Genomic DNA, 21,127 nt, shown 5'->3' on the forward strand with positions numbered 1-21,127 from the left:
TGTTACTATTATTATTATCATCGAATAAACAAGGCAAATCATTGATAAACAATTTTTATCGAGAATTTGTCACAATAATTACCTAAATGGTCAGTAATGTTCGCGTTATTTTATTATTTACAATATTTGTTGCTGCTATATTCAATATTTCCATGCTTCATTATTAATCGACAAATCAGTTATGCGGTAAGTTGTTTTCATTTTTCGTTTTTTTTTTTTTTCAATATTTAAAAAAACACAAAATGATTTACTAAAAAAAGAAACAAATGTATTTAAATTAATTCAGAAACTTATATATTTGTAAAATTTTAACCATAAAAATCACAGCAATGTAATATGAGATATAAAATGTAAACTAGATAAGTGTTAGTGCTTAATTTAAATAGTAAATATTAAACAGGATGCTCTTTTTTTTAAGTTTTATAATTTAGCTGTTACTTTTTTTCTCAGATTTGATAATTAGAAATTGTAAAATTGAAAAATAAATGAAACTTTGGTTAGGAACAGTAAATAATAGATGTTTGAATATGGCTACTGCTTTTTTTTTTTTGGTTTTAAAAAATTTCAAATTTTACAAAAGTTATGTGCAGGATTAAAAATCCAATATAATATGAAAGCTTAAATTATCAGTGGAAAACAGTTTTTTTTTTTTTTTTTTAAACTGTAAAATATTAAATAGGAGTGTACGAGTATGAATAAATGAGTTAATTTGAATTTATTAGTCTTTAATTTTTTTTAGACTTACATCAAATTTGCCACTTTTTAAAGTTACTTTCCCTATTTTAATTGACACTTAAAATTTATGCATAGATTATTTCGGCTGATCAATCGAGAGATATTATCAAATTGCAAGCAAATATTTGAGAGACTTTAATTTCCTTCATTTACAATTTCATCAATTTTAATGGAAGAGAAAGAAAGTATTTAACCAAATTTTTCTTTTACTATTTTTTTCCATAAAATAATTTAGTGGAATAAATTGCAAAATAAAATTATTTTAATTTACTCTTAAAAGTGTATTACAAGTATAAGTTAAATTATGAATTTTTTGGAACAATAATAAAAAAATGAAAATGAAGAAAAAAACAATTATTCCACTATTAACTAATTATTAATTTAGAAATATTTGCTGGGATATTTTTTGAAAAATCATTTTTTCATTGTTCAGTTTAATTAAAACTAATTAACTTATGATTTTCTTTAAATTAATAATAAAATTAATTTATTAACTAAAAAAAAAAATGAATAACCAGTCAGTAATTGTAACTAAATAAAAATAGAAATTATAAATGAGCAAATTATGAACTCATATTTTCATCATTTTGATTAAATTCATTTAATTAATCTGAAAAATTTCTTCAAATTTTTGATTTCAAATAATATTTTATTTCCAATATAGCTATTATAGTTGCTACTTTAAATATTTAAAGACATTTTTCTTTCAATTAGTACTGAAATTTATTTTTTTTAAATTGTGAAATTGCAAAAAACGAAGAAAAAGAGTTTTAAAAAAAAGGAAAAAATTTTGGAATTAATCAAATTTACCAAAAGAAAAACAAAAAATGAAAATATTTAAAAGGAAAAAATAACAAATTTTAAATAATTTTCCTTGTTATGTTTTGGTTTCACTTTTTTCTTTATTAATTTTACTAAAATTATGGTTTTTATTTTATTTTATGTTACCAGTACAATTATTGCTATTAATTATTAACTTAATTTATTATTTATATTTCTAATTAATTAAAATATTTTACAATAATAGCTGATCATTGCAACTATTTTGAAAATTATTGCAAAATAGATATTTCTTTCATCAAATTTAATTATTTTATTTAAAAAAGCAAAATACAATAAAAATAAATGAAATCATTTAATCAGTTCAAATATTTTTATTGTTGTAATAAATCTTTGTAATTTTTTTTTTCTTTTCTTCTATCATTTTATCCTCTTTTTTTTCATTTTTCTCAATTTTAAAATTTAATAAACTTCCTCTTTTTTTTTTTTCTATCGCACATTTTCTGAAGTGAAGAAAACTTCATTTCATTCAATATATTCTTTATCATTTATTTTTGTTTTGAAAATTAAATACTCAAAATTAAAAGAACTTTGAAAAAGAAAAATTGATTGAAATATAAATTAAGAAAGATGAAGGAATGAAAAGGAAAAAAAGAATTTAAAAAAAAAAAAAAGGATAAGGAATGAAAGAAATAATCTGATAATTAAAAAGGGAAGATGACAATCATTTTCAAATTTTATATTCAATGTTTGAATTTTGAATTCTTTTCTCATTTCATAACTTTTCAACATATTTTATATAATTTGTTTACTTGTTGACAGCAAATCAGCAAACTTTTCAAAAAAGAAAAAAATTTTTTCTTTTATTTTTTTACATTTCATTGATATCTGAATAAAAATTAAAACTCATCAATATTATTTAAATCATTTTGGAACTTTTTTGACATTTTTCTTAATGTCAAATTTTCATATTTGAATAAAAAAAAAAAATGGAAAATTGATGATTAAAAAAAAAAAACAAATGTAAAAAAATTTAATTGGATTTTAGTAATAAGAATGAATGAGAAAAAAATAGAGGAAAGAAGTGAATAATTTAAATTTTTGTAAAAAAAAAGTTTTTTTTTTCTTTTTCCTTTTTTTTAAAATTCTTTTTTAATAATTGTTCAATAAAAATATGTAAATAAACAAATTAAAATGTCAAATTAGAGTGATGGGTGTACAATGAGGAGAAAAAGTTATAAGCATTTTGTTAACAAAAAAAAGAAAAACTTTATAATTTAAAAATTTTAAACATTTATTGAAAGTATGAATTAAAGAAGAAATTATCGAAAAATCTTGGCTTTGTGAAACATTAAAAATTTGCTTCTTCCAATTCAAATTTTAATTCAAATTATAGTTTAACTTTCATTTCTTTCTTTTTTCAGAAAATAATACAATTTCATATTTATTATAACCTTTTTTTTTAACCAACTTTTATCATAAATTTCATTTTTTTTTTCTTTTTTTCAAATTGAAAGGAAAAAATGCACCATAGTCAGATGAATGCGAAATTGAGAACAAATTTTAAAAATATTTCAAAATCAATAAAAACCAGATTTTGCTTGGATTAAGAATTAGAGAAATGAAAACATTGAGAAATTCAATTCAATAACACAATAAATTTTTCAGTTACATTAAAATAATTTTGAAATTTTCTTCAAAAATATTTCAAATTCAATAAAAATCAGAAATATGTGTGTAAATTTCAAAAAGAAAAAAGAAATCGATCAATAAATATATGAAAATATTCAAAAAATTAATTAAATACAGAATGAATGAAGCAAATTTGAAGAAAAAAAAAGTAATATTTTAAATATCATTCATACTTATATTAGATAAAAATTCATAATTTATTTCCATTCATTCATATCTAAAAAAACAAATTTAAAAAATTTTCTAATTTCAATCTAATTATTATTAAACATTTCTACTTTTTCTTTTTTTTTTTGAATTCTTCAATTTGTTGTTGATTTTATTTTATCGCATTTGAAAGAAAAAAAAAAAAAAGAATTTGATTTAATTTTGTCAAACCTTTTTTATCCATACATTATGTCAAATCAAAGTAACAAAATTTTAATTTTAAGATTTTGCACTTTTTTTTTGTGATAAAAAGGGAGTTTGTTCCACTCAAAATTAAAATTTATTCGTGGTTAAAATGAAAAAAAAAAAAAGTTTTTTTTCTCATTTTTTGAATTGAATTATGAACGATAGATTGTGACCATTAATTAAGTAATTAATTAAGTAATAGTTATTGCATTTAATGAATTTGTCCAATTCATTAAAAATTATTAAATAATAATCATTTTTTAGAAAAAGTAAATTCAATTTGAAAATTTGGAATTTCACTTTTTTTTTTTTATTTGTTTTAATTATCTTTTTTGAATGTAATATTTTGTAGAGTCATTTTAATGTTTTCAGAACAATATTTTTTGAAGTCAAATTAATGAATTGCTATTCATTTAACACTTCAAATTTCTGATTACAGTGTTAATATAATAATTTTTCTACTTAATTTAAATTTAATAATTTCTTTATAGATTTGTTTAATTCAGTTGCTTAATCCAAGTTTTGATTTTAGCTTATTTGTGAAAATGAAAAAAAAAAATAAATAAATTATTAGTTTTTTTTCGAACCAAAAAAGGAATTTTTTTTTTTTTTTTATATCAAAAATACGCTGCAAATTTATCTTTTTAACAAAATAAAATTGTATAACGATAAAATTTTATTATGATAGTTTAAAATTGTTGTGAGAAAATAATTATTATCAAGTAACTATAGAATTTTATATTTTATCAGCTAATAAAATTTATTGTTCAATGATTTAATTAATACTATAAAAGCACTTTTTTTTTGTGCACATTTTCTTCTTTTTGAAATAAATTTATTGATTTGTCTAAATTTATTCAAAACTGGTTTTAATTTTGAAAAAGAAGCGATGAAAGAGAAAAGTATATGAAAGAAGTTTTTTTTTTTTTTTTTTAATGATTATTGAAAATAGTAATAGTAATAATTGATGCTGTTATTATTGTCGTTATTACTTGGCATAATGATGATAAAAGGATAATAGTGATATGAATATGATTGCATTGCATATTTAATGATTAAAAATTAATTGTAAAATTTATTATAAATTAAAGAAAAAGGCAAATTTGGCAGTGATTGTAATAAACTATATGATAATGATGGTGATAATATAATATTTATGAAAATGATAGTGATAATGTATTATTTATGATAATGATGGTGATAATATATTATTTATGATAATGATGGTGATGATATATTATTTATGAAAATGATAGTGATAATATAAATGATGCTAATAACTATGATTTAGGAAATTAATATTAATTTGTTAGGTTTAATGATTAATTTGCATAAAAAGTTTTGTCTGTTTTTTTTTTTTAAAAATAAAAAAATGATAATTTGCAAAATTTGCTTCAGTGTAAAATAAGATATAAAAAACAAACTAAATATTATTCAAATGTCAAAATTAAAAAATAAAAACGATTGAATATATTTTTCAACTATTACTAATATCAAACTGTTTATTACAATAATTTTTGATTTTTGGATTTTTTAGTACTTTAAAATAATTCCAAATTTATTAATGAAAAGAATTTTTTTAATTCAAAATTATTGTATTTAAAAAAAAAAAGGAAAAAATGTGTGAGAAATGTGACTATATGGAAATACATATCATTTTACTTAATTAATTATTTCATTAAATAATCGCTTTAGATTTATTCGTTTTAATTATTTTGCTTAATATTTTGTAATTCTTAATTGCTTCAATAATTTTTTTTCTTTTAATTGCTTGCCAACATTTAAAATTATTCCTTTCACTTATTATTCTTTATAATTATTAATCTAATTAATAACAATTATTTTTTTATAATTATTTATCTTACGATTTTACCAAATTATTTTTTTTTAACTAATAATATTAACGAATTATGGAATGGTTATATTTCTATGAATTAAGTTTACATTCCAACAGCCACTGTGTCATATCTTTTCGCTGTAAAATCTTTCTTCCGCTTTTGTCCCTTCTGTTTTCAAATTTTAATGTATTCATAAATTCTCATTAACCAATAATTTGAAGTGATTACGTCATTCACATATTAAAAAATTATTCATATTATACATATCAAATTTCATAGCTGATTAATAATAATAATAACAATTGTAATAATATTAGTAATAATAATTAATGATGATAACAATAATAGTAGTATTGATAATAACAATAATAGTAATAGTGGTAATATTAATAATGAAAATGATGGCAATTATAATAATAGTAGTAATGATAAATGTTAATAGTGATAACAATAATAATAACAATTATAATAATAGTAATAATAATGGGAGTGATAATAATAACGATAATAATGACAATAATAATAAATACTACACTATAGTGATAGTGAGAATGATAGTGAAAATGTTAATGACATTAAGTAGACTAGCAGTAGTGGTGATAATGATGACAACAATAATAGTAATTAATATAGAATAATGACGATTTAAATAATAATGTAACTAATTATTATCATCCGTAGTGTAGAATTGAAGAAAAAGAAAGGAAACGCAGCGTACGTGTTGTACGTGATTTAACAAAATAAAAATTGATTTGTTTGTTGTAAATTATTTTATAATATTTGTTATGTGAATTATTAAAGGATTATAACAATTTATTTATTATATTAACAAAAACAATTTTCTGTTCGCTAAAAACAAAGCCGAAATTTTCTTCTTTTTAAATTTTATGCATAAATGAATTAAATTTCTTTTTAATCAAAAATTTTATGTGTAAAATAATTCAATTTTTAAGGTTTTATAAGTTCTCTTTAGATTTATTCCTCTTTTTTTTTTGTCATTTGAATAGAATACAATGATGATGGATTGATTTGATTCAAAAATTAATTTTTCCTTCTTTTTTTTCCTTTTTCGTTATATAAAAGAAATTGAAATAATTTCAAATTTGAGAAGTTGAAAGATCCGGTTTCCACTTGTTTAACTTGTTTACTCTAAACTAGTTTTATATCTGATATGTATACATCTGTTCCTTTAAAAATTTTTACCTAAAATTACCATTGATGTCATTTGCTGTTGCAGTTTTATTGTCCTAAACTTCAAATTATCACATTCCACATAAGACATTTAGAAAGTATATTTGAATAAAAATTAAATATAATTATACTGCCAATCCATTTAATCCATTTACAATTATCATAATATTTGAAAATTAATTATAATTTTCAAATAATTAACTGCTATAAAATAACAATAATTACTTTTTCAAAAAAGAAAAAAAAAACGATGAATGAAAGGAACAAGTAAATTTAAAAAAATATGAAATTTGAAGAAATAAATTTGAACACATAATAATTATTATTTAAAAGAGAAACGAAAAGGAAGCAAATTTGAAGTTTTGAAATTGGGAAAAGCAAACCAAAAAAAAAGCATAAATTTTAAAACAAAATTGTAGTTCGTTTTTTTGTTTGATTTTTAAATTAAAAAAAAATTTTTAGTTTTTAAAAAAATTTTTAATTTTTTTGGTCCTTAAATTGTGTAAAAAAAATAAATCATACTTTTACTTTCAATAAAATATGATAATGACGATGTAATAAGTAAGTAAGAAAATTAATTGCAAGTAATACAATGATGTATTTAACTGATAATAACACTGATAGTAACAGTTATAGTTATCAGTTGTAATAAATCAACAAATTTTTTTTCTTACTGTACGAGAAAGAATAAGGTCACAAAACGAAAAGATTTTAAATTTAGTAAGTCTTTCCGTTTTTTTTTTTTTTTTGAAGTAAATGTTTTAAAATGGTTTTGTTTGATAAATGGATAATTAATTTTTTATGAAAGTATGAATTGATTGTTGATAACAAAGAAAATAATATATCATTTTTTTTCAAATAAAATATTAAAGTTGCACTTTTTCCATATTCTTGTCATCTTCCACTTTATCAAATTACAAATACCAATTTTTAGAATTAAATTTGTGATAGTGATAAAGAATGATTAGCATATCAACGAAATCAGACCTTAATGATAAAAAAATAATCAGTGGAATGATTAGTATGCGTATATATTATTATTTTTATAAAATATGCCTTTTTTTCTTTAATCTTTTTTTCAAAATTTTTTATTTCGAAAAATATTAAAAATTGACGATTAAACTGCTTAAATCAGTTAGTTGTGTAAGATAATAAAAATTTAAAGCAAACTTTAGATATGAATGAAATAATCAAATAGTAATAAATTTTGCTAAATTTTTTTATCATTTCATCTGATCAATACGCCATATCGTTATCATTCATTTTTTGTAGTGATAAAATGACAAGAAATCCAACCTGATAATATAGCATTAATGATAAGATAACATCATTGGAAAATATAACAGCACCAACATATCATGATGATAAGTAAGCTTAATGATAGCATAAATAATAATAATTTGCAAAAACTAATAAAGAGATGATAAAATTATAACGATCAAAAAAAAGTGATAAAATTAAAGTTATTCTTTTTTCAATTCATTATTCTATTCATAAAAATAGAAGCAATGAAATGACATAAATATTATAAAAAATATTAATTAAAATTATCATAGACAAAAAAAAAAAATAAAGAAAAAAATTATTTATTGTTAAAACATTCATAGAGAAATAAATATTGATGATGATTTTGTTTTAGCATATAATTTATAAATGAATTTCAAATGATAAATGGTTGTCTCATTTCTTTTGCTCACTTTTTTTTTGTTTTGTTTTGTTTTTGTTTTTGTTTTTGTTCTTATTTCCTTTTTTTTTTAAAAAAAATTTAGCGTAAAGTTTTTATTATTTGATAAAATTTTTCTTCCTTATCGCTTTCTTTTTTTTATTCGTGCGGGAATTACAAAGACATTAATCATTACTGTAATTTCTTTTCATCTATTCCTTCCTATTTCTATTTGTCTTTTCATTCTGTCATTTTAAAAACAAACTTCATTTCATTAAAATACGAATTGAAAAAAAAAGAGATTGAAAAAAAGCCCAAAAATAAGTAAGAAGATTTCATTAATTAAATTAATTCAATTAAATAATTTATAATGAAAAAACGAAATGCAAAAATGGGAAAAGAAACATTTTGCTCCAATTTAATAATTATTAATTTTAACTGATTATCATTTATAATAGAAATAAAAAAATAAATACAAATGTAAGAAAATGAGGCAAAACACGATTTTATTAATCGATTGTAGGCTTTAAGAATAAAATTTATATTAATTCTGTTTGAGTTTTTAAAAAAGTATTTTGGAATATTTTTCCATTTGGCTTAATATTTGAAAAAGTTAATTTAATAGTACTTAGAAGATTGATCGAACACTGTAAGCTAAAAAAAAAAAACATATGGAAAAAATTTTATTACTTAATACAAATAATTTGATATAAATCTTTTTAATAGGCAATTTTGCTTTATTTTTATTATTTTTAGTATTTGTTGTAAAAAGCAATTGAGAAAAGAAAAAGAGCTAATAATTCGAAAAAAATAAATTTTTTTTTTTTATTTTATTAATATTATTATATATATATATATATATATTTTCTGATTATTATTACTATTATGTCAATTACAATTATTTATTGCCAAAATGAAAATGCAAAAAGTTTTTTTAGCATAATAAAACTTATTATCATTATTCTTCACAACTTAAAATACAATAATTTGCCAAAATAAAATTTAAAAAGAAGTTAAAACGATTAAATAAACATTTAATTTATACACAGCAAATTGATTTAATGAATTATTACAGTGATACTGCGTAAATATCATTAATTTATTTATCAACATATCATACAATTAATCAAAGTTTATTACAACAAGCAATTATGATTACTACGTGACAAATATGCTTTAAACAAATAAGTTTCTATATTTTTAAAATTATATTTTATGAATAAAGCTAATAATTAATATCAAATTTTTATTTTCAGCAATATCAATATACCTCAAAACTTGATTATCGTCGTCGTCCAAGCCATTTAATTATTAATAATATTAAAAAATTACGACCATTTAAATCTACTAATATTGTAACGGAACCATTTGATCAACAAATGTAAGTAATTAATATTAAAGTTAACTTTTGTTTTCTTTTTTCTTTCCAATAATTTTTAACACCTTTTCTTTTATTTAATTGTTTGGATAATGTGCATTTAATGTATGTGAAATTTAATTTACTTTCATTATCAGAAAACAATCATTACAAATAATGAACAATACGATATTGGAGCGTTCACATGATGAATTCCAAAATATCATAAAACAAACCTATCCACGATCAAAATTATTCTCGTCCTATTCCAAAAATGTTAGTATTATTTGTTGACAAAAAATGGAAATAAGTAAGGATCAAAAAATTAAAATATAGTTTTCCTATATTCCATCATTATTTTTTATTCCTATACCTCAATCCTACCCTGTTTCGCTTACCCATTATTTATATTCCTTGCTCATTTCCTTATCTTACATAATTCTGTTTAATTTTAGCAGTTTTATCTTATTTCACTACTTTTCCTTTTCCACACTTCATTATTATTCTCATTAAAATTTAATTAAAATAAGCAACATTTTGATGTTCTGTTTGAACAAAAAATTAAAATAAAGGTACTGTAGGGTACAGTATCTCTTTAGTGCTATACCGTATCCTATGTATAAATTTGGAGTTTCTCTTCAGTATCTTTATTTGTTTACTAGGATTATAAATACCAATTTTATTGTTTACCGGAAACTATTTGCTACACATAAAAATTTCCATTTTTTTTCCTTTATTTCTTTCAGGAAATGAATCGTATATTACCGAAAGTAATTTCACCATTTCTACAAAATTTTAATGATAATGGAAATGAAGAGAAGCCAATAAGTGTAAAACCAAAATTAAGATCAACATCAACAACAACAGCAACAACAACAACAACCACAACAACAACAATAACAATAACACCTCTAACATCACAACCAATGCTATTAAGTCGTATATCACCAGGAATTAATATTGATGAAGCAAAACAAGCTAGGATACAGGTATTGTAATTAGAAAAAAAGATAAAAATGATATTTCAATACACGTTATAACTAGTCAATTTAAAAATATGTTTACTCTTTGACATTTAATTTATTATTTACCATACGTTGTTTCAATTAGAAAGTGAATAAATAATAATTGCTATTATCTTTATTAGTTTTTTTCGCTTTTTTTTAATAAAAATGTAATCTGTTAAAAGTTTTTTAAGTAATATAAATGTTGATTCTTCTTTTTTTAGATATCAATAGCAATAATTAATGTTGGTTACAATGTTAATTAATAATCGTAATGGCAATAACAATTGAATTTGAATTTCATTCTAATTTTACGCATCGTACAGGCTAGATGGCGTAAACTGGGTCCACTGGTGAAATCGATACAATATCCGTATGTTCGGCGAAATTGGAATCGTATTATTTTAACAAAAGATAGCAATGAACCATCACATTTTTCAAATCGAATGCAAAAAATTATCAAACGATTACGACAACAACAACAACAACAGCAGTCAGCACAAATACTAATTGATCCTGAAAAAGTTGAAAAACGACCTCGTGTGGATGGAATATTACTTTCAAATGTTGAAATAAAGTCAAAATTATTCCCCAACGAAGGTTTTTTTAATATAATTTCTTTTTTTGTTTTCCTTTTATTTGCTTTGCTTTTTTTCTTTTGAAGATATCTTTGTTATGAAGATAAAAAGTATTTGATGAAATATTTGGCAGAATGAAAATGGTCAGTCAGTTAAATTGAATTATAAAAATTATTGTAAAAACACTTTTACTTTTTTTTCACTAGTTAATTAATTATTTTAAATGATTAGTTAATTAACTGAACAATTCAGCAATTGTTAGATAATAAAGATAATGAAATTTTGCCTTGTTTAATTCTTACAATAACTTTCATCAATTCCTGAAATTCCTGAAATTTCTATTTCAATTAATTTTGTTGTGATCAAAGATCTAATTGTAATTTCTATGTTAGAACAATTGGAAAAATCGAAAGTGATTGGAAATTTTGCATCATTCATACGAAATTTGTCTCAGTTAAATTAGGGTCAACCATTTCATCATTGTTATCATTATTTTAAATCAAACTGAGACATAAATTTTTACCAAATTAATTGATTCATACAAGAAATAAAAAATGATTTTTAGTCATTTTTATCTTTTTTTTTGCAAATTTCGAATTTAAGTGATTTGAAGTGAAATTTTTTATATTTTTAAAGATTTTTAAAAGATTTGAAGTTTTTTTAAATCTAATAAATTTTTTTACTGCAATTTTTTATGAATGCAAAATTTTTTGTTATTATTATTTTCAACATAAAATGATAATTTAATTTTAGTAGATGAATGGCCAACAGAAATAGTAAAACCAACAACTACCACATTATCAACAACAACAACTACTACTGCAATTGTTACCACTACAGTACCTGTTACCAATTTTGTTACCGAAATTACTCCAAAACCAACAACCATTGATACCATTGCTTTTACTGATAATGCACCAACTATTATACCCACAACAACCATCACATCTACAATTGCTTCATCGCTTTCTTCATCATCGTTGACCACTTCAATTCCTACTTCAATAACTGATTTCGATAGCACGACAACAACCACTGAACCGAATTCATTTCCGTTCAGCACATCATCAAATGACTATCATTTTCGAAAAATTACACCGGCGAAGAAATTTAAATTTGCTCAGAAATTTCGGCGGCAACCACGACTTAAGATACGAAAACCGGGTCCGTTTTCAGTTTCATTTCATATTTTATGCATTACACAATTCATAAAAACTATAGTACCATAGTAAATTCTGAATTTTCTAAATTTTTAATGGAACAAATCTTAATTTCAGTGATTATTCTATTATTGCATTAATATTTTATGCAATTTATACGAAATACTTTTTTTTTAAGATTCAAAAAATTATATTATCATTTTTATGATACATTGAAGACTCAACAAATTATATAATAATTTATATAATTTTGCTTTATTTAATTTTCTGTTTTTTTTTTCTTTTTTTAAGACAATGAAAGATTTTTGTGAATAATTTGTATATAGTTTTTTCGTTTTTTAATTTTACAAAATATTTAATAAAAGATAAAATTTTAAAACCAAACAGTCTTTTATGTATGTGTTTATTATCATGAAAACATCATTATTTTTTATTTTTTTTTTTTTACTGTGCTTTATTTAGCTTTTGCTTTCTTTTTTTTTAAGATGATAGAGGACCTTTAAGAGGTAATCAAACAGCATCCGGACGAAGTCCAATTATTTTACCTCAACTTGAACCGTTAAATTTGGAAAATAAAATTGGACAGGAAAGTCTAAACAATGATGCAAATGGTTAGTTAGTTAATGATAAAAAAAAATATTTTTTCACATTTTCGCTGCATTTAAAACTTTTTAAATAACAATTAAATTTACTAATTGGAACGATTGGACGATAAAATGTGATATTTTGATTGTTTCCAACAGAAATTCTTCCTAATAAACAACGAACTTAAAAATAATGAGAAAAAGAGGTCAAAAGATTAGGAAATTAAGAATCGTTTGATCAGAGATAGTAAAAAAGATAATGAGAAAGGGATAAGAGAGAGAGAGAGAGAGAGAGGGAGAGGTAGTAGATGGTGGAAAATTTTGTGCTAAATTTTTATGAAAGAATAACCTATTTTATTTATTTATTTATTTATTTCATGTTTCAGCAATATTAATTTTACAATAATTGTATTTCGTCATAAAAAGGAAATACGAAATTAAAACAGATGTGATAAGATTAATAAAACCTGATGAGATAGATTTACATAAAAAGAAAATCAGGAAATAAACAGATGTGATAAGATAGCAAAAAGTGATAAAATATGTCTGCATGAAAAGCAAGTGAGAAATTAAATGAAGTAAATGTGATAAGATAATAAGAATGCTTATATAAGATAAGATATATTTATAAAAAAAAGGGGCGAAAAAGTATGCGTGGTGATATCTACTATGAGGAAGTGAATAGATGTGATAAGAGATAATAAGATATGATAAGGTTATTTGTATAAGAAAAATTTAGTAGATAAATGGATGCGGAAAGATAATAAAATATAATATATCTATATAAAAGGAAAATAGAACAACGAACAGATATGATAAGATAATCTGATATGATATGTTTACATGACAAGGAAGGGGGAAAATAAATGCGAAAGTTAAAAGATGATATGATAAGATAGTGATGTTTCCTGTACAAAAAGAAAATGCAAGAATAAACAAATGTGATAAGCTGAAGTGATTTAAGGATGATATGATTTTACAAGATGGGATGATATGGAGGGAAAAAATAAATAAATACATAAAAAGAAAAATTAGTACAAAATAATTGGGAAAGAAAAATACAAAAAAAAAAGTTTGTATAAAATAATAAAAATCGATTAATCTTAAATATTATTCTGTACTAGGAGGAATTGAAATTTTTACTAGTATTATTTTTTTTTTTTTTAAATTTTTAATGTAAGTCAGATGGTCAATTAAATTTTGAAGTGTTTTTTGCGAAGTATTTTAAACCTTTTCAAGTCTTTATTTTTGTTATCTTTTGTTGCAGGTCCTTCAGTTGATTCAAGTGATTTATTCGGTGGTGCATCGAGTAGTGGATTTGATAATTTTGATAAATCAATAGAGTTTAAATCAGAATCTGGTAAAACTGAAATAGATAATGCAGGATTTGGTACCGGGAAATTTCCAACTGATGAATATGGTTTAACAGGATTTGGTGGTGGTAAACCACCACCGGTTGATTTTAGTCAAGCAAATGTTGGTATATTTGGTAGCAGTGAACATAAACAATCAACAGATGATCATAACACGTAATTTTCTCTTTAATTTTAATTGATTTTTCCAAGTGTACAAGAAAATTTTTATTAAATTTCCAATAATTCCAATCAAAAAAAAAAAAAAAAAATAATAAGAAGAAAATAGTAAGACAATTAATTCCCAAAAAATTCTCACCTATAAAGATTTGAAATTAAAATAGTAATGAAAATATTAGCAACAAAATTTTTTTTTTAGTGTTTTCCGTAATTTTCCTAAAAAATTAAAAAATCATAAATAGTTATTAAAAATAATCAAAATTTTAGCATAATATCAACAGATCATGAGACAACAAAAATGACAACCGAAAGAATTGATAGTACGGATTCTTCAGTCGAAACAACATCATTGCAAACTACACAACATTTAAGCATAACATCATCAACTAATTCACAATCGGTTTTAAAAAATTCCGGATTAATTCCTGCATTACCACCCTCCGAATTTGACGGTGATTTTGGAACAGGAAAAAGAGGAGCAGTATTAGGAGGTACATTTCGTGGAACACAAACAGGATTCAATAATTTCGGTACTTTTTTTTAATTTGAAATATGAGCTTATTTTTGAGAAATTGAAAAAAAAAAATGAAGAAAAAGAAAAACAAGAGATTTTGCTATAAAAATCTAAAAACAATCATAAATTAAAATTGATTATGGTTAAAAAAAATTTTTTTTTAAAATTAATTAATTAAATTTGTAGATATTTTTATTGCTTATGTGTCTAAAAAAAAGAAAAAAAAAGTTTTATACAATAATTATTTTTTAAGATAATGAAGTTAAAGAATCGATATTTACCGGTGATTCTGCATTAACACCAAATCGGTTGGGTCCAACTGGTGATGGTCTTGGACCACCGATTCCATCCGGTGCAGCTATACCACCACCGGTACCAGCTGTTGGAATAGGTGGTGCTGCAGCTGGTATTTTACCAACATTATCAGATCGTTATATTAAAACGCAAAATCCACCAACAACGGTTTGCTTTTTCTGTTTTTAATTAAATTGAAAATTTCATTTCGTCCTTTTCTGCAATGATAAATGAAATGTGAATTTTTCATTTTTTTTTTTTTCTTTAACTGATCTAATTTTTATATGAGAAAATGACTGATAATATTGAAAAGAAAAATGAAACGATTGCACAGTTATCACAAATCTGAATGATAACTTTACTTTTATCATTTTTGGTAGCATATTTTATGCATTATTTGTGAAATTAATGCTAACACTTAAATATTTTTTGCCATCTTTAATTTTCAAAAAAAAAAGTTGTTGAATTCAAGAAATTTTATAAAAGTGTTAATTTTATAAAAAAGTTTCCGATTAGTTTCTATTATACAAAAATAAAAACACATTAGTTTCTGTTATACAAAAAAAAAAAACAGAAAAAACAAAAACATATATTACTTCTTATTTTTGTTTCTAACACAGAAATTTTTTACTTTTTATTTTCTAACATTTTATTTCTTACTTAAAATGCTATATCTATATATAACTTTTTATTTCTTATTTTTAGATTAAACCATCTGCATTATTGAATTTTCTAACTAAAGCAGACATTGGTTTCAATCAGGCAATCAATCATTTTGAGCAGGGTACACCAATTGAATCTGCTGCAATTGATATTTTAGAAGTAAATCATATATTTTATATATTTTTTAATATTTCTTTAAATTTTTTGAAAATTATAAAATTGTTGCTACGAATTTTGATTTTTTTTTTACCAGAACTTATGTACCATTCTTTTTTTTCCATGCCTTTTTTTTTCTGAGGAATATATATATTTTCAAAGATAATCAAAGATTATTAATCAATTATGCTAACGGATATTGCTCCTAATAATAACAATTATTCTATTAAATGCGGTATTACAAGGAATCCTAGTAAAATACGGTATTACAGTATGTCATTGCAAAGAATAGTACCGTATGCTATCTATTATCGGATACTGATAATTTGATTTGTAGTGTAATAAACACTGTTGTTAATTGCATTGCTGTTTTTGTTGATGTAAAAATATATTCCATGATTAATAAATTACACCAGTAATTTTTAAATTTCAGGTTGCATTGGGTAGTGAAAAATTAGATAGCCAAGCTAAATTACTAGGCCATATTGATCGAACAATTGGTATTGATAATTTGCAAAGGTTGCAAAGATGGGTAAATACAGGTGGTGCATTGGACGCTCTCAAAGAACAGGTTTATTTTAATTTCTAATTTAGATTTTAACTTAAAGGTTTAATTTAGAAATCAAATTTATTAAATTACATTAAAGTAAACTAATTCATTAAGAAATGAAATGAATTGCGTTTTTTTTTTTTTAAAAAAAAAAAAAATAAACTTATCATTATCATTCGTGAATCCGATCAATAATTTTATTTTTTAGCTTGCCAACTTTGTTAAGAACTACACAATACCGGAGAATTTGCTTCCTACCGTACCACCTCAATTGCAGTACCTTTTTGCACCAGGAAGGAAACGATAGCTGCTGTTTGCTTATGGTAATCAAGCGGGTACAATGAACTTCGTTCTTTTTTTTTTTGTTTTTCCAATAACAAACTGTTTAATTTTGCTCAGAATCCTCGAAATTGGTATTTTTTTTTTTGTCACCAGAAGAGGACGAAATAGTATGTTTGTATGTATTTATATGCAGTTGTGATAGAATGTATTGCAAAATTAATTCAAATATTTCCTCCATGTTTTTATTTTGATTGGCGATAGAATAATTGAGGTATTTTGTTTTAATAATGTTAATGTAATAATTCATTAATTCTTAAGTCATAATCAGTTAATTATGTCTTAGGCATACACTTAAATATTAGTTGAGTTATAAACTAATACTTATAACATTTTGTGTGAAACTGAAATTTTTTTCTGGTGCAGTTGATATGCCTCTAAATGTCTTCCAATTCTCGACTATCTCTCAAGACCTGTAACCATGTCTACAAGTTGATCTTTCTTCTTTTTCACTTCTTAAAAAATTAATGGAATTTTGAGGTAAACTAACATCATGCAGTAATAGATGTCTCCATTAAAAGTTTTAATTTAGAATTTAGGAAAGAAAACCGATGAAAATGACAACAGAAAAGGAAGAGTACTAGGTAATATCAATTTTCTTTTTCTTTGATAAGCAGATGATGAACTACTGATACTTCTCATATTTGTTAATTTCTGGTTGAAAATGATAAAAAAAAAAAAAAAAAAAAGAGATATAAGGAGCAAAGTCACAGCTATCACTCGATTTCATTATCAAAAACAAAAATGAACAATGTGAGTGTATTCGAAACAAAATAAAGAAACGAGCAAACAAATTAATTCGAAAAAAAAAAAAAAAAACTTTATTGAATACAATGAATTTCACAATTCAAAATGCACCAAATACTGAAACTGTAATTTAAATATTCTAAACATTGTGCAATCTCAACTACGAATGAAAACTATACAATAATCTAATTTAATCCATCCCAAATGTTCATACTTGCATATTAAATTAATCTTGGATCCATCTTTAAAACCTGTCATCAAAAACTAACTGCCACTTCCGCTACGAACTTCCCTTCCTATTTTCCCTATCATTATCTGCATTTCCAACCAAGAAGCAATTCAGCGGAAGGAGAATTGTCTTGTGTTTATCTAATAAATAATATACATATTATAATTGGTTGCCCGGTTATGTCATTTCTATGTATATATATATATTTTAGTTACTCCATGCATAGTTGTATGTTTTCCGATATATTTAAATAAATCGCTGTACCTTTTTTCAGGTGCTCTATAACTTAGGCTCGAAATTATTGCCTTTTTTATCTAAATTGTAACAAACTATTAAATGTGTAGGAATCTATTCTTTTTTTCTTCAACTGGTAGTAAATTATATCAGCTATAATAAAACGAAAATAAGATTTATGTACATGTGAAATATGAAATCTTTCTATAACAAGTGAAAAAATAAGATAACTACATCAGATGAGATCATCATTCAGATAACGATTTTGATAAAATCAGATAATCACCAGAGTCTGGACATGATGAATCAACACTAAAGCCATTCTTGTGAAAGAATGCAAGCGAATTTCCATTAAATGCAAACACTGTAGCCATCAATTTGTCCATTGACATCCTAAAATTATCCAGCACTCCAAATAAATAGCACATCAAAATTCATCATCGCAAAATTTCAGTTTAATAAATAATTATTATCCATTTTTCATCCAGGTTAAAGCTAATGCTAGTTCACCAATCATGAACATAATAGACAATAAAGTCCGGTATCAGCCATAATCATATACTTGTTGATGTCTTACTGCTAACCTTAGGGTTATACCTGCTTATTTCACATAAATATCTACCATTTAAATATTTTCACCTTTATTATACAAAAAATCAAGAGCTTTTGAGAATCACCGGCTTACTGAGATATATTAGTGTGCAATAGGGTCTGTTATAGTTTTAACAAAAATTTATTTTTAGCAGTTCAATTCGCTGAAGTTCTGAAAACTTTCATAATTTTGAGTTCAGCACAAACATATGCAAATTTTGGTTTCATTGCTCAATTATGCATTATAGTGTTTTTCCCTTTCATTTCCTACTATCTAAGAAAGAGAAAATGTTGAACAGTATAAAAATGATGATTACTTCTTTCCAATACATTCGGCAATGGATAAAAGAGTCGATCCAATACCTTTAACTTGATATTCGCTTTCTACCTGTATCTCATAACTGAAATAAAAAAAAAATTCCAGATATAACAGGAAGTTCCGAAAAAAAAAAAAAAAAAGATTTCAATTCATCTTTCTTCCGTTAAAATCATAACACAGTAAGCAAAAAAACTTAGATGTCATCCCTTCCAACTTGTTCCTAATGCATATCATTTGAATTCCCCAAAAAATCAGCTCATATAAATGTTGTAATCCAAATTATAACATGTGATAACACCGTTTCAGTTTGAATAAAGTTCCCAAAACACATCGTTTCTCTATTGATAACATTAACATTATCTCTTATCAACACTTATCGCCTTGTTGTAAGATATCGAAAAAGTAGTAATAATACTATCGCCGCTACTTTTTTAGAAAAATTTGATAATATAGCTAAAATCAATGTTAACAAACACTAACCAATATAATACAGCTGAATCGAAATCAATATCAAAACGATAATGCAAATAAGCGATCGGTTTATTAGTTTCATTCCTTGCGATAATATATCTGTAAACAGTATTTTCATGTCGTTTACTATCTAATAAAAGAACGATAAAGTTAAGATAATAATAATAAATAAAACTACTATTCTATGAATCAACCTTTCGATAGCAAATATTACAAATACCTTGATGTAGTCGCTTGAAATTCCTGTTTTTTGCTTGCTTCGTCGTATCCCCATTGAGAGATCTCATACATTGCACGCATATTAACTACAAACAATTGGAAAATCCATTGAAATTCCTCGTCATTTAAGTGTGTACCCCATAAAAACGTGAAATGAATCTTCTCACTAAAAATTAATTTAATCAATCAGTTATGCAGAAAAAATTCATTTTAGCTATATTATCAAATTTTTTTAAAAAAGTAGCGGCGATAGTATTATTACTACTTTTTCGATATCTTACAACAAGGCGATAGTGTTGATAAGAGACAATGTTAATGTTATGAAACTGACGAATATGTAATAAACAATGTAAAATGTTTGATAAAATTTTTCTTTCAAGGATAAATCAGAAATATTAATATATTAATCCTAATATTAATACTAACTAATCTAGTAGAACAAAAAAAAACCAATCAATTAAATCAATTATTTTATATAGAAAAAGGATTAAGAATACTATTAGATTTATTAAGTAAAAAAAAAGTGTAACAGCAACTTTTTTTCTTGAAACTATTATAAACTTTTTTAGAGAAAAAAAGGGAAGTGATTGATGTATGTAAGCTTCCACCTTCCTTAAGCTTTTTTAAAATTCCAAAAAAAAAAAAAAAACCAAAACATCACCAGCTTATCCAAAAGAAAGAAATATCCGAAAACTACCTAATAACAACTCACTGAACAAAGATAAAGTATTGAACAAAGATGTAACCTTGGAAAATTTTCAAAGCGTGTGGTACCACCGATAGCATTTTCAGTATTGATTAATTTCGTAGCTTTCTTTACTAATTTCTTCTTTACATCCATTTTTGTCCTGAAAAAAAAAAAGCAAGAGCAATAATAAAAATAATCAAAGAATAGCATAAAAATGCTAAGAAATGTTCAAATTTTAGGTATATGATTTTGTATTTCAAAAAATATCTAATTCATTTTGACCGTATAATTATGGCCATAGCCATAAAAGTATTTATAAAGGTATACAATTCCGGAGCCAAAGAAAGCCTTAAAAGTAATTTCAACATAGACTATACTGTCATGCTCATATACATATATATTTAAAGACTGCTAATTTGAGTTATTAAATCAAAAACTTTTCAAATCAGTCACAACCGGAAATTTTGACCGCATTAATCGTATGCGGTAATTTTACTGTTTCCATAAACAACGAACTCATTTTAACTATTGTTCCGGCAAAAATCAGGAGATGGCAAAAGAAAAAGGCATTGAGGAGTTTAAATAATAGGAAAGAGTGAAATTACT

At 23.1% G+C, this 21,127-nt stretch overlaps 2 protein-coding genes across 3 annotated transcripts; one reads left to right on the forward strand and one right to left on the reverse strand.

The window, feature by feature from the left end:
- Nucleotides 1-96: 96 nt before the first annotated feature.
- Bm12326 (conserved hypothetical protein,hypothetical protein) lies at nucleotides 97-16,991 on the forward strand (the record flags this gene model as incomplete). The annotated part of the gene is made up of 13 exons (XM_043081507.1): nucleotides 97-186; nucleotides 9,549-9,673; nucleotides 9,808-9,925; nucleotides 10,396-10,638; nucleotides 10,980-11,253; nucleotides 11,985-12,395; nucleotides 12,877-13,002; nucleotides 14,243-14,504; nucleotides 14,775-15,037; nucleotides 15,275-15,483; nucleotides 16,021-16,137; nucleotides 16,568-16,705; nucleotides 16,893-16,991. 13 exons carry the CDS (start codon nucleotides 97-99, stop codon nucleotides 16,989-16,991), a joined length of 2,475 nt encoding a protein of 824 aa, XP_042937441.1.
- A 1,490-nt stretch (nucleotides 16,992-18,481) lies between these two features.
- Bm6414 lies at nucleotides 18,482-20,674 on the reverse strand (the record flags this gene model as incomplete). Of its 2 annotated transcripts, XM_043081508.1 has the most annotated exons (5): nucleotides 18,482-18,626; nucleotides 19,142-19,225; nucleotides 19,624-19,713; nucleotides 19,835-19,999; nucleotides 20,580-20,674. In XM_043081508.1, the coding sequence occupies 5 exons, from the start codon at nucleotides 20,672-20,674 to the stop codon at nucleotides 18,482-18,484; spliced, it is 579 nt and encodes a 192-aa protein (XP_042937442.1). The 2 variants fall into 2 exon arrangements, with proteins under 2 accessions (XP_042937442.1, XP_042937443.1); XM_043081509.1 differs by lacking the exons at nucleotides 19,624-19,713; nucleotides 19,835-19,999.
- Nucleotides 20,675-21,127: the final 453 nt, after the last annotated feature.

This window comes from Brugia malayi (genome assembly GCF_000002995.4).
Source record: "Brugia malayi strain FR3 genome assembly, contig: Bm_v4_Chr4_scaffold_001, whole genome shotgun sequence".
In the NCBI taxonomy this organism is placed as follows: Eukaryota; Metazoa; Nematoda; class Chromadorea; order Rhabditida; family Onchocercidae; genus Brugia; species Brugia malayi.